Source organism: Wolffia australiana, chromosome 14, assembly GCF_029677425.1.
Source record: "Wolffia australiana isolate 7733 chromosome 14, ASM2967742v1".
NCBI classification, from domain to species: domain Eukaryota; kingdom Viridiplantae; phylum Streptophyta; class Magnoliopsida; order Alismatales; family Araceae; genus Wolffia; species Wolffia australiana.
Genome location: NC_135848.1, coordinates 6,386,612 through 6,400,590, shown reverse-complemented (window position 1 = coordinate 6,400,590; position 13,979 = coordinate 6,386,612). Strand labels below are relative to the sequence as shown.

Sequence of the window (13,979 nt, the reverse complement as noted above, 5' to 3'; positions counted from 1 at the left end):
GTTTAGGTTTCGGGGCGCTACCCCGAACCCCGCAAGGGGGTGATGATGGCGCAACAGCACCGGACGTCATCGAGCCGTCACACGAGGAGCCATCACCGTCATCGAGCCCGCCACCAACACGTGTCTAGCCGACACGACGAGCCGCTGCATCGATGCGTGACCCTGGGTTTTGATACTCGGCATGACGTCGAGCCACCCTATCGCCGGAGCATTCGGCCTATCCGTGTTTATTTCATATCTTCGTCTTCTTTCATTTCATTTCACTTTGGTTTTGTAAGGAGGGGAAGAACCCATATGAGGATTCCTTCCCCTCCCAGCACTTAGTGGGCCTTAGCAGGCCTAGTTACTCCTTGTTCCATTTTTCTGTTATGGGGGCCCATCTCCATCCACCCTATATGAGGAGGAGGGGGCGCCCAGAACTACTCACTCTTTGAAATTGGAAAGTTATTTTCTACGTGGGAGTCGAAGAGTCACGTCCGTGAGAAGAGGAAGAAGAAAGGAAGAAGAAGAAGAAGAAGAAGAAGAAGGAAGAAGAAGGAGGAAGAAGGAGAAGAGGAAGAAGAAGGGAAGAAGAGAGAAGAAGAGGAGGATCCGCCGCCCACCGTCCGGCCGCCGCCGTCCGCCTCCCAGCCGCCGCCCGCAGGAGTTGCCGTCGCCGGTGCTGTTCGCTTCCGCTCCGCCGACGCCGCGCTGTCCCCTCCTCCCGTTTCTACTGCTGCCCACACCGTTCCCGCTCCTCCCGCTGCCACCGCGTCCCCCCTCTTGCTTTTCTGTCATCGCCCCGCAAGTCCCGCAGCCCATACCGCCGCCCTCTCCCCTTTCTTCCACTCCGCCGCTGCTCTACCCGCCCGCACTTTTTTTTACACCTCCCGCCGCCGACCGCGCCATCTTCCTCCGCCTACCGACGCCTCACCACCTTCCCACACCCCCTTGTCTCTGCCCACGTTCTCCACTTCTGGGATATATAGGGCTCTCATTCTGAGAGTCATGATCTCTATCAATGCGTTCCTAGTTGCACTCGATGAGGGTGTGCGCACTAGCAACAGTAGTCGTGCTCGCCTCATCAATCTTCAACACAACGACTGTGTCATTGGAAGCCTAGTGGTGTTCTTAGGTCCCTCTTATTGTGATTTACTAGCCATCGATGTCGGGTTTTTACTTCTCATTAAATTTCTTCTCATTACTTCTCAATGCCACATTAGCATCGGCATTCATTTGCATTTCATCTGCACAATTGACATTGGAATGGTCGTTCAATCCTGACCCGTCATTCTACATCAAGGAGAAACATGAATTTTTACAACACAAAATACTTTAATAATCATCCATCAAAGTTAACAAGGGATCTTCCATAGGCCACATAAGGTTCATGGTCATCCATACTGACAGTACCCATGAAAGACAACTCAAAACATTGAAAGAAACAACTTTCACAATCTAACAGAAGATCATCAACCTATAGTCCTGAGCAGTGATATTCTGCAGATTATAAGGCCTTTCAAATCTGTCAGAAGATATTGTGTGGCTCAAAAAGATCTTCACAATATAAAACAAAACACTTGTGCCTGTGACAAGCTGTAATAGAGATATTATATGGATTGCAGTAAAAGAAGCAGTTATCAGAGGATTTTGTGGCGGAGTATTTAGTTTCTAAAAAGATCTCCTTGTTGGGCCACCAGTTACTAATGGGCCTCAAGAAATGGGCTTCTCAGCTACACCATATGATGGGATGGCTAAAGGAAAGTTAGGCTCACATAAGTTAAGCAACAAAATGACGTGATCCGCTCAAATATTGAAAAATAGAAAAACTAATGATAGTGGATCCCCTTTCCTTAGTCTTTTGGGGGTGTTGTCTTAAACCACTACAATAAAATGAATCTCCACGACATGAAAATGACTAATCTATTCGATTAATTTTGACAACGGTGGAAAACACGAGAAAATGTTCAGCTAAGTAGTGCCGAGGATGGACCTTCAATACTAGCGTAACACGCTCGGACAATGCAAAGATTAGGGGTAGTGAGTGACAAAAGGTGCAAAGGATTATGCTCCTCAATAGGTCAAATATGGATCTAAGTGATAAATTGGAAGGCCAAGGGAACGTTAGAATCTAGGTCCTTGATTGAGATGAAAGTTAATCTATTCACCTAATGGAAGACTATGAACACAATCATAATGGCACTTATAAAATAATGTGCACATATCATATCCATGATTTCAAGGTTCTTCTTGTGAAAGAGGCGAGTTTTTCATGTGTACAACCTCTTTATGTATCCACACAATCAATGTCATGTCAAATCTCTTCATTCATTTTGATGAGCTGTATAATTGTTCCACCATCGTTGTTACATCATCCTGATGTCATCAAGAACAGAGAGGACTAAAGAGAAGAAGGGAGAAGAAATAGAAGCTCCTAAGTTGTTCTAGCCTAGCTGAATTTTTTCAAGGTATATAACTATTTATACTAAGGAGTTTTTTCATAAAACCCCTAAACTTCATGTATATTTTTCTCATGTCTAAAATATAATGTGTCTAAGACCCTCCAGGCCCATGTATCAGTCTAGTTAATGAGTCAAATGAATGCATAAACTTTATTGGACTTTGAAGTTAATAAACTATATCGCCATATAGATTAATAAATAACTAATAGATTTAACCCAATCAGTGTTGGATTCTATGCCTTGTTTCAACCATGAAAAATATGGTTTCCATAATGCAGAAGTGTGAAATCAATTCTCAATCGATCTTTAAAATCAACACATCAAAATGCACTTTTTTGGGGAACTTTTTCCACCCTTGACCTGCTCTTGTTGAGATTGTTCTGAAGCGTTCACGTGTCCAGCCTCTAGAAGTATCCACGCGAGCACTTGGCGCTTAGATCTCCACCTTTACTTCTTCAGCTCTCCTTGAAAATCTTGAAGATCTTCTCAACATGAAGACACTCTTCTTAGTTGAGTGGAGAAGAGAATAGAGTGGAGAAATGGGGGGCTCTCAATTTTGGCTTGCCTGGGTGCTTGAAAATGATTACCCCTTCTCTATTTATATTTTACTTAACTTTTTCTCAAAACCTATAAAGTAAAATATATCCACCAATGCCTTTATGATCCTTTAGGCACATGTATCATTCTAGTTGATTACTTTAGTGGCCCAATAAAAATTATTGGCCAACTTTATTAATTAATGATATCACCATATAGATAAATTAACTAAGGATCAATTTAACCTAATCAATAGGTTAAGTTTCTAGTCTATGGGGTGCCAAGCTACACCTTGTGCTCTAGAAGATACCGAGTAATGTTCAAACTCTCTGATGGAACCTTTACCATTATTGGTTACTATATATGTATAATTCATCATCCGCGTAAGACTCTCAAATGACTTGGGGTATGGTTGATCGTCAAACTGTAATCTGTTCTTCGATTAGTAATGATTTGTAATGGGGATCATGGGAGAAAGACTTTTGTAATATCCTCATTACCCTAGACAGGGATTTTTCTACATCATCTTCCTTGAGTCAATCTCCTCTTATATCGAGGGTAGATGATCCCATCTTGACCACTTAATCATCTCCGTGAGCAACTTAAAACACCTGAGTTATGACATGTTTGAATCCCATGATTAGAGGCTCGTAAGTCGTAGTCAAAATGTAGTCGTCCATTCACAAGATGTCCATGGTGTCTTAGGTCTGTGGATCGCTTATACAATTGTGACATGAATCAACCTGATCGATTTTTAGGTATAATACCTTTCAGGGATTTATTTGGATCAAATTCAGCGAACACTTTCTCCAACAAGCACACACTATTTGTCCAATGTGTCACCTCACCAATCGCCACATGATCAGCTATACTTATCATACAAGTAGGATCAGTTAGTGTTATTCTATCAGGATAATTTGAAGTCCATTTTGACTATCCATTGAATAAGAATATTTAGAATATATGTTTAAAGGCTAATGATCATTGTATTATGATGTCATCATAAGTCACTATGTCATTGCACGTATTCATGGATTTCATTATAAACATCACAATGGAATAATAATAAACCTAATATTCTATTCAATTAACTTAAATAAACATGGTGGTGTGATTGGCTTGACGGCCACATAATATCCATCAATCTCCCACTTGGAGTCTTTAGCATGTGAGGTGTAAAGGTAAACCTTATGTTGTAGAAGATACAAATAAGTGCATTGGCTCACTTATGAAACACGCTTGTCATCATTTAACATGTATGTATAGTCCCTCATCAACTTGATATTCTAAGGATGAGTCAGGGTATGGTCATCTATCAAAACTTAATCGATCATTCGAATCGGTACAGATGTGCTCAGAAATTATCTCTAATATTCCACTAGCCTTCGTAAGGGCTTCATTGCATCTTGATCACTCGTTCATATTCATGAACTTCTTGTTCCACTCGAGCTAAGAATTTTAGGAATTTCATGAAAAGAAAATTGTAGGTCAGAGTCAAAGTATAATCATGTGTTCACAATACATCTTTGGTGTATCAGGTCTAAGGAAGACTTGCACAATTAAGCAATTTGAATCAACCTTATTAATAGTTTGGTATGATAAAATTTATATGGATAAATTCATTGACCTTCTTTGCCAAAGATCACCCTATATATATCCTTAGTGTCTTTACACTAATGGCTACAAGTTTGGCCATTCTCATTGTATAGATAATGCTATTCTATCAGGATATTTTTATGTCATTGTCAAGTATCCCTTGAATATGCATAGTTACAACACATGTCTAAAGGTTAGTGATCTTGGTATTATGATTTCATTATAATTTCCTATGTCATATCATGTATTCACAGACTCTGTTATATGTGCATAACAAATACATTGTACCATTTTTTATTGAATGAGATATGGAATGTGTGATTGGTTTGTCAACTAACATCATGAAAATTATATGTATATTTTAATGTTATTTTAGGTTTAATTTGTTTTGATAAAATAATTTTTTATTCTTAGACTCACCCAAGTATATCTAGTTGTGAATGAAGTCGTCTCCATTGGAATTAATACTTAGAGATATATCTATGCTTACAATATATAGATGAAGATATATATTAAGATTATATTTTGAGAGTTAATGATGCAGGACAACTAATGCAGGACAAGGGAGATGATGGATATAGGACGACTATGGTGACGGAAAAAGGGACCATGGGGAAGGCCAAATTTTGGGCTGGTTAAGAGAGGGGATGGATAAAATAGACCACGATTCACACGATTGATTTTGAAAGATTTAAATCCGATGAAATAGTAGTGGTGCAGCCCCTTTCCTTGTCGAGGGCAGGAGTATTGTCTTCAGCTACCGCGATGATGCCAAACACCAAAATCAATACTATCGAATTCACGTTCGTGGGAAAACTCAAGAAAAACCTAATCCACTAGTCGTTGAAAATTCGAGAAAATCTAAAACAAATCTGATGGCGGTGGAAGAACTTCTCGCGGAACACTAGACGAAGAACACGAACACCAAAGAGTTTAAGGGGTACCTCTGCACCAGGGTGCGTGACGAGGATGCAGGGAATTCTGATCGTGTCGCTGACGAGTGAGGGATGTGATCGGGACGCGGGCGGCGATCAAGGAGCGAGGGCGGCCTGGGGGCAAACAGCTTGTCGGGGGCGGTCTGGCCCTAGGGTGGCCGAGCACTGGGTGGCCCTAGTGTGGGCGGCCGGGCGCTTGATCGGTCGGGCGCTGGGTGGCCCTGGTGGGGCGGCCTGGTGCTTGGGTGGCCCTAGTGTGGGCGGCCGCGCGCTGGGTGGCCCTAGCGAGGGCGACCGGGTGCTCAGGCGGCTGGGCGCTGGGAAACCCTGGAGGGGCGACCTAGCTCTTGGGTGGCCACGCACCCTAGCGTGGGCGGCCGGGCGCTAGGTGGCCCTGGCGGGGCGGCCTGGTGCTTGGGTGGCCTGGCGCTAGGCGGCCCTAGCGTGGGCGGCCGGGCGCTTGGGCGGCCGTGCACTGGACGACCTTGGGGGGCAGCCTGGCGCTGGGTGACGAGACGTTGGGCATCCGGTGCTAGGCACTCGGTGGCTTGAGCGCTGGGGTGGCCCTGGCGTGGGCGGCCTGGCGCTTGGGCGATCGGGCGTTGGGCGGCCTGATCGCACTAGTGGTCTGAGCGCTGGGTGATCCCTACGAAGGGCGGCAGGACATGAACGGACACAGAGAAGTAGGGAAGGACACGGTCCAGTCTTGGTCTGGTTTTACCAAAAACCTAAACCTAGACCTAAAGTTCGGTACGGTCTCGGTCTTGGTTTGGTCTCGGTCCGGTCCGGTCTTCGGTCGGTCAAGTTGATTTGTCAATGTCCAATTCCATGTTAAGGTGACTAGGCAGTCTCGCCACATCTACATGTTAACTTTCCTATATCTGTCTCGGGAGCCCAAGCAGTATTGGATAATGAGAGAGAGAGGGTGAGAGAAAGAGAGGAATATAATTAGAGAGTCAGAGTGCGAGAATGTGAGAGAGAGATTGCGAGAGTGAGAGTGAGACTGAGATAGTGAAATACAAAGAATACCAGAGGGAGAGAGTAATACAGTGAGAGAGTGAGATGGCGAGACTGAGAGAGAGAGACTGCGAGAGTTATGGAGGGATAGAGGGAGTAGCTAAGGAGAGTAGAAGCGGGAGAGAGCAAGAGAGTGAGAAGGGGTGACAGGGAGAGCCGAAGACGGGAAGTGAGAGGGAGAGAGAGTGAGAGAGCAGGTGAGAAGGAGAGAGTTCAGTAGGGAGAGAGAGCGCGAGGGAGAGGGAGAGAGTATGAGAGAGAATGAGAGAGGGAGAGAAGGAGAGCCAAAGTGAGGGCGAGCGAGCAGAGAATGAGAGGAAGAGAGAGGTGAAAGCCGGAGAGAGGTTGACAGAGAGAGGAAGAGAGAAAGTGAGGGTGAGAGAGGAGGAGAGGGGGAGCAGGAGAGAGGGTGAGAGAGAGGGCAAGAGGGCGAGAGTGAGAGGGCCTTGAGAAAGGAGAGGGAGAGCCGGTGACAAAGAGAGGGAGGGAGGAGGAATGGAGAGTAGGAGGGAGATAGAGAGAAAGAAAACAAGAGGGAGAGAGTGAGAGCAGGAGAGAGGGCGATATGGAAGGAGGGAGGGAGAGCGAACGAGAGGGAGGGTGAGACCGGAACGAGGGAGAGAGAGACAGGGAGAGAGCGGAAGAGAACGAGCGAGAGAGAGGGCTAGAGAAGTAGCGGGAAAGAGGGAGAGAGGATGAAAGAGAGAGAGAGAGAGAGACAGAGAGGAAAAGAAAATGGGAGGGAGAGAGAGATAAGGGAAAAGAAAGCAAGAGGGAGAGAGAGAGAGGAAAACAAAACGAGAGGGAGAGAGAGATAGAGTAATAGAAAACAAGAGGGAGAGAGTGAGAGCGGGGGAGAGGGCAAGAGGGAGGTGTTAAGAAATGTGAGAGAGGGAGAGCGAACAAGTGGAAGAATGAGACTGAAACTACGGGATAGGGAGGGGGCGGAAAGAGAGAGAACGAGAAAGAGAGAGGGGATGAGAGACAGAGAGAACGAGAAAGAGAGAGGGAGAGAACTAGGCGAGAGACCGAGAGAATGAGAAAGAGAGAGGGGGGAGAGGGGGCGAGAGACAGAGAGCACGAGAGAGAGGGAGAGGGAAAGCCTAGCGAGAGAGAGGGTGAGACAGAGAGGAGAGAGAACGATCGGGAGAGAGGGAGAGAGAAGGAGCAAGAGAGGGGGAGAGAGGTCGAGAGAGAACGAGTGGAGAGAGGGAGAGACGATGAGAGAGAAAAGGGAAGGAAAGAGGAAGAGGGTGAGCGAGGGCGAGAAAAAGAAAGCGAGAGAGGGATAGAGGGTGAGAGAGAGGGCCGGTCTTCGGTCTGGTTTTTACGTGCGAACCAGACCCGGACCGAAAGGTTCGGTCAGCCCTAAAAAGGCTGACCGACGGTCCGGTTCGATCCGGTCTGACTGGATTTTGGTCAGACCGTGTCCTTCCCTACAGAGAAGGAGTGGCGGTTGACGGCGCGGGACGACAGCGACGGCGGCGACAGCGGCTGTCCGACTGGGAGAGGGCTAGGGCAAATCCTTGAAGAAGAAAAACTCAATTCTTGAAATAAATTTGCCAAATGTTCCTTGCAACATTGGCCTATATATATAGGCCTTGGAGGAAAGAGGAAATGCAAGAGATAAAAATAAAAATAAAGATAAAGGTGGGCGACATGATATCATGTCACGTCAAAGGGCAGCTCTTGATATGGCATTGACGACATGTCATGACGCGTGATGGGTCATGCGTAGGTGGAGACGTGATTGATGCTGGTGTGTTGACTTGGTCGGGTGACGTCGGTGGCGTGTCTGCAGAAGTTGTGGTGACGTCATCGCCATCAGTTAATATGAGAATATGGATTGAAGAATATGGTGATAATTAAAATTATAAGAATACAAGAATAATAAATATATAGTTAGGTTATATAATTTGGGGAGATGAAATATTATATCTAGATAGTAATGAGAAATCTATTATAATTTTTAAGAGGATATACAAACTTGACAAAGAAAGAGAGTGATGTAACACGACGTGGCTCGGATCGAACGACTTGTGTTACACCACACGGGGAGGGGGAATAATCAGAGATGCAACGATGCGGGATGATGCAAGTGAGATAAATTCAATGATGAAGTATGTTGATAACTGCTGACCTAGGGCAAAAGGACCCCATATAAAACATAAGGGGTCTAGGGAAGCGGGCAGGCTTCCAATGACAAGAATGATCAGCTCGAAGGTCAACTCATGGAGCACAATCATAGTCCACAAGCACCCACAACTGTCATCGAGAGCAACACAAATCCAACACCAGGAACAATCCTATCTCTCGATGCAGTGGGCAAACCTACGACTCAAAAATTCTTGGCGAAGGAGTAAGCGAGGACATCATTGAAGAAAGTAATAATACTGAAAGAAGGGGAGGGATGGAGTTGGTGGAAATATATGTGGATGGCAAGCCTATCACACATTCCACATCTCATTCCATATTCATTAAAAGAACATATTCATTATAATGAAGTCCATGAATACATGATCGGACTTCGTGAATTATGATGAGATCGTAATATAGAGATCACTAGTCTTTAAGAATGTTTTCTAAACATTCCTATTTGAAGGATACGTGAGAAGGACATCGAAGTATCCGGCTAGAATAGCACTATCTAACCTCACTCATATGATGAGTATGGCCAGTCCCATAACCATTATGTGGAGACACTAAGGATAGATAGTGGGTGCTCTTTAGTGGAAAGAGTTCACTGAATTGATCCGTACAAATCCCTGAATGGTATTATACCAAACTGTCAATCAGGTCGATTCACATCACGGTTGTGTAAGTAGTCCTTAGACTTGAGACACCAAAGACATCTTGTGGACGAACAGTTGTTACTTTGACTATGACGTATGTGTCCCAAATCATGTACATCAAGAAGTTCATGAAGATGATTGAGTTGTTAAGATGGGATCGCCCACCCTCGATAGAAGAGGTGACAGCTCAAGGAAGACGATGCAATGAAGTCATTGGCCAAGGTAGTGAAATATCGGAGAAGAGTTCTCCGATAATTTCAGAATACGTTAGTACTAACTCGGATGACCGATTAGGGCTTGACAGTTGACCATACCCTACGTCATCCTAAGAGTGTTAAGTGGATGAGGGACTATACATACACGATAATTGATAAATAACAAGTTCTATGAATGAGTCAATACACACTCCTTTGTATCTTCTAAAGAACTAGGTGTAGCTTGGCACCCCAAGTGCTGCAGACTCAACCTATCGATTGGGTTAAATCAATCTGACATTAATTAATATATATGATGGTATAGATAATTAATTTGGAAGGCCAATAAAGGGTATCCGGCCACTAGAGTCATTAACCATACTGATACATGGGCCTTGAGGGTCACAAGCAAATGGTCTTTGGACGTTGGAAGATATACTTAAGTTTTGATATTTTTGTGAAAAATACCCACTTAATATAAATAGGGGAAGGCCCTGAACAAAATTCACCCAAGGCCAGAATTGTTTATCAGCCTTCCTCTTCTTCTCCACTCTCCCTACACCCCCTCTCCATGCCTGATGCGATCGAAACGACGTAATGACGACAGTGGAGGTAGGACGAGGCTCTTCAAGGAGAAGGAAGAGATTCGACATGCCGAGGATCGTGTGGATACATCTGGAGGCTGCACACTTGAGCAGCTCGACTCTTCGGGATCCAAGAAATCACGGATGAGATATGCATATTAGATGAAATTACTCAAATAGGATATTAAAATACATTAAAATTATAATATCATAACAATTTTTTTTAATTGGATTTGATGCGATAAACTAGTTATAAAGTATAAATATCTATCAGAAGAGATATGAAAAGGCACTTGAATTGCCCTGATTTTGGCATGCATGAGGAAGTGTTGATCATTGGCCCCTACTTTTAGTGTGCTTCTCTAGCTTCTAACCTTTGTGCTGACATGATCCAGGTCTCCCTAAAGCTTCTCGGGCACATTTCTAAGCATGTGGATCAATCAAAAGTTGTCTATGTGCTAGATTGATTGGACAAACTCTAGATGGGTCTACCCCCATGCTTCCTTTTCTTTGTCAAAACATGGTGTAATCGTGAGAGAAAATTGATTTTAAGTCTCAAGAAGGGTCCCTCACGTTTTGATGGTGTGAGCTACCTCACTGCAATCTCTTGAGGCTATTGAATCAGTCTTTACAGTCTGATAATAACACAAATAACATGCTAATTTTCATAGTAATTTCATGTATCTTATGCGCTTATTATCATTGAAATGAACATAAGTCCATGTCATTAATGCCTAAGATGGTTTATTACATTTTTAAATCAAGTTAAAATTTTCCTATATTTTTATGGTATTTTAACATAATTTTATGACACTAATTTCACAAATAGAATAACTGTATGTCAAAAACCATATACTTAGATTTAGTTCAATTCATGTGAATTTTCTGTTGTAAGGTTTTTAGAATGATAATCTTATTTTTATGGAATTTATGGAATTTTTATGGAATTTTCTGAAGTTCAATTCATAAAAAAATAATTTCATAAGCCAGAAAATACAAAATGGAATTTATTTAAATATTTTAAATGAATTCGTTGACTTTTCCACTTCTAGAATTGTGTGCCACATTGGCAATGCACCACATAAATCAAAGGAGAGAAAATCAGATAGCTCAGGTTGCTTCAAATTCATGCAATGATCTCTGACAATCCAAAAAGATTTTTGTGCTGAAAATTTTAGAGTAGTTCCATATTTACCCCCTCTATCCATCCACCATTTGGATTCCTAGATAGAGCCCCCATCCTTCAAAAAGGCATTCTTGGATTTTGTTCCTAATTACAACTAGCAGAATAATTTCTCATTCACAATCTTGTTTGGGTACGATCTTGCATTCCAATAACAAGGAATGAAAAAATGACATTCAGATCAAGTTTTGTAAATAGAAAGCACCACTTGGCCAGTCATTCACGTGATGGCAAGGTTAATGTGATTTGGATATTTCTTTGACTCACAACTTAGGCCTTTTTCCTAGATTATTGTCACAAATAGCCTACATTTCACCATCATACACACCACCTCCATCTCCATCGCCCATACACGGATGGTATAATTACCACTACTCAGCCCCCTTTCCACCGCTTGTTGGCATGTATCTGCCTTCATATCCATTCCAATTAGTGGTTGTAGCTCTTTCTTTTGCTCCACTCCACTCATGTCTATTGGCTTCAACTATCACCCGGTTCTCCTAAAGCACCCGCTAAGGTATTTATATAAGAATTACTTAATATATTTCTACTGTAAAATTATATCAGAATTCTCAAAATTATTCTATAAATTTTGAATGATTAGGTTAAATGGGATTAATATTTTCTGGCCTTCGTAGAACTATTTTGAATTACTTTTTGCTAGTTTGTTTTCGTTAAATTAGATTTAATTCCTAAAATAAATACAAAATCCAAAAAAATAAAAAATAAATATAAAAATCACTCATTCAACACTTTCTCCTTGTGGCTTCAACCCTTGCTCGCCCTCTCCTCGCGATAAAAAATGTAAATATTGTTTCATAGACCAGAAACCTTAAACAACATTTCTAACCCTAATTTCTGGTTCATCAACCGGCATTGTTGCCGGAAGCAAGACTCATTGAGTTAGAGAATTATATCCTTGCTATTCATTCTCACATATTTTTTAATGCAGAAACACACCAAAGGAGGACTTCAAATTTTGTTCATTCACATATATTTGTTTTCTCTCGTACAATAAAACTTTTGGATTTGAGGGTTTATCTCTCTGAATAAAATTTTCTTCAACTGTGTGGGTTACAGTGGATATCTATCTATCTATTTATACAAGTACGAATGATTTCGCCCACCAGGCAGCCGTAGAATTTGGGCGAAATCAGCGAGCAAGCATGGCGGCAGCGGCGCACCACGCCCTGCAACGGCTTCTCTCGAGGCCCTGCGCCATCCTTCTCCGCAGCGGCGCCGGCGTAAGGCGCCGCCTCTCCTCCTCCGCGTTGCCCTTTTCGGCCATTTCTGTCGGCGCCGTCCCGGCGGCGGCGCGGCGCGTGCTGTCGTCGCCGGCCGGCGGGGTTGGTCGTCGTCGGTTCTCCGACGGCATTGGCGTTCGTGCCGCGCAGGTGAATGACCCCGGCGCCATTGACAGCCCCTTGATGCAGTCCATGGAGAAGAAGGTTATCTCTTTTTCGATCTTGCTTGGTCATTGATTCGATCGCGGAATTTTCCGGCTTTTCTAGATATTCCTGTCAATTTAAACCTAAATTTCTCCGTCGATTCAATCCACTATAGGTCCGTGGAAGGCGAGATGAAATCGGTCTATTAATTCTTCCTATCTAGATCTCTCAAAGCTAAAATCTTTGTAAACCCGGAATCGAACAGCTCCGGGCTAAGTAAAGAACAACTCTTTCCCAGTGCCTGACCTATTCTCTGCCCGGTGTATGCACAGATAAAGGAGCAGCTTAGCGCAGAATCTGTGGTTGTGAAGGATGCCTACGGAGACGGCCGGCATGTCAGGTTTGCAATCTGATTGCTTTTATCTGCTTGGTATCTGTCTGAGACTGGAACGATGGAACACATTTTTCAGTTTTCTCAGCGTTAAAAAGAAATTCAATGAGAGGTTTGGGTTCATCATATGAAGCTCAAAACAGATTTGTGAAAACAATTAGGAGATTATCATCATCGTTTAACGGTGGGCTTCCATCATCATCTGATGGTAGATGCTTTTGTGTGTAGCATCGACGTGGTGGCTTCTGCATTCGAAGGGCAAACGGCGGTCAATCGGCAGAGAATGGTATACAAGGCGATATGGGAGGAGCTCCAGAGCACGGTTCATGCTGTTGACCAGATGACTACGCGAACCCCGAGTGAGGCTTCTGCCGGCGGTGGCCGTTAAACTTAACCTTACCTTCGTGGCATCATTCATCATCATCATCATCATCATTATTATTGTCTTCATATACGTATTCTGTTTTTGGCTGCACAAGTATTTGATGGTCTTCATTGATCTTCTTTTCTTGGGGGGATTGGGAGTCAAAAGTTGGCGACCTCTTGTGGTGGGAAACATGAGAAGGCTGGAGGGTGTTGGATGATGGTAAACTACTAATCTCATTTTTTTTTAATTTAGTAGTAATAAACTCAATTTAAAGATGATACAGAAAATACTAGAAATTACTGCCGCGGGGCACTGCAGTCTAGGCTCACATCACATGGATTAGTCCCCCCCCCTTCTAGTAACTTTGTAGGTACCAACATGGCCTTTTCACTTAGTCGTGAACCAGATTTGGTCAAAATGGAGTAGGCATCAACTCACCAAGTTTTGTGTCCCAACCCCATGGTCATAGCAGATATTATGTGGCATCAAGTCAATCACATCAATATGTTTTATTTACATTCATTGAAAAAAGTACTTGTGCATTATTATGATCA

The 13,979-nt window shown here is 43.3% G+C and overlaps 1 protein-coding gene across 1 annotated transcript; it reads left to right on the top strand.

Annotated features, from left to right (window-relative positions):
- Nucleotides 1-12,396: 12,396 nt before the first annotated feature.
- Nucleotides 12,397-13,557, top strand: LOC144712303 (BolA-like family protein). Its single transcript, XM_078586538.1, has 3 exons — nucleotides 12,397-12,727; nucleotides 13,000-13,067; nucleotides 13,287-13,557. Exons 1-3 carry the CDS (start codon nucleotides 12,446-12,448, stop codon nucleotides 13,444-13,446), a joined length of 510 nt encoding a protein of 169 aa, XP_078442664.1. The 5' UTR covers nucleotides 12,397-12,445; the 3' UTR covers nucleotides 13,447-13,557.
- Nucleotides 13,558-13,979: the final 422 nt, after the last annotated feature.

Coding starts and splice junctions, on each gene's coding strand:
- LOC144712303 (XM_078586538.1), top strand. CDS start 12,446: ATGGCGGCAGCGGCGCACCACGCCCTGCAACGGCTTCTCTCGAGGCCC. Junction 12,728..12,999: donor TGCAGTCCATGGAGAAGAAG/GTTATCTCTTTT, acceptor GTGTATGCACAG/ATAAAGGAGCAGCTTAGCGC. Junction 13,068..13,286: donor GGAGACGGCCGGCATGTCAG/GTTTGCAATCTG, acceptor TTTTGTGTGTAG/CATCGACGTGGTGGCTTCTG.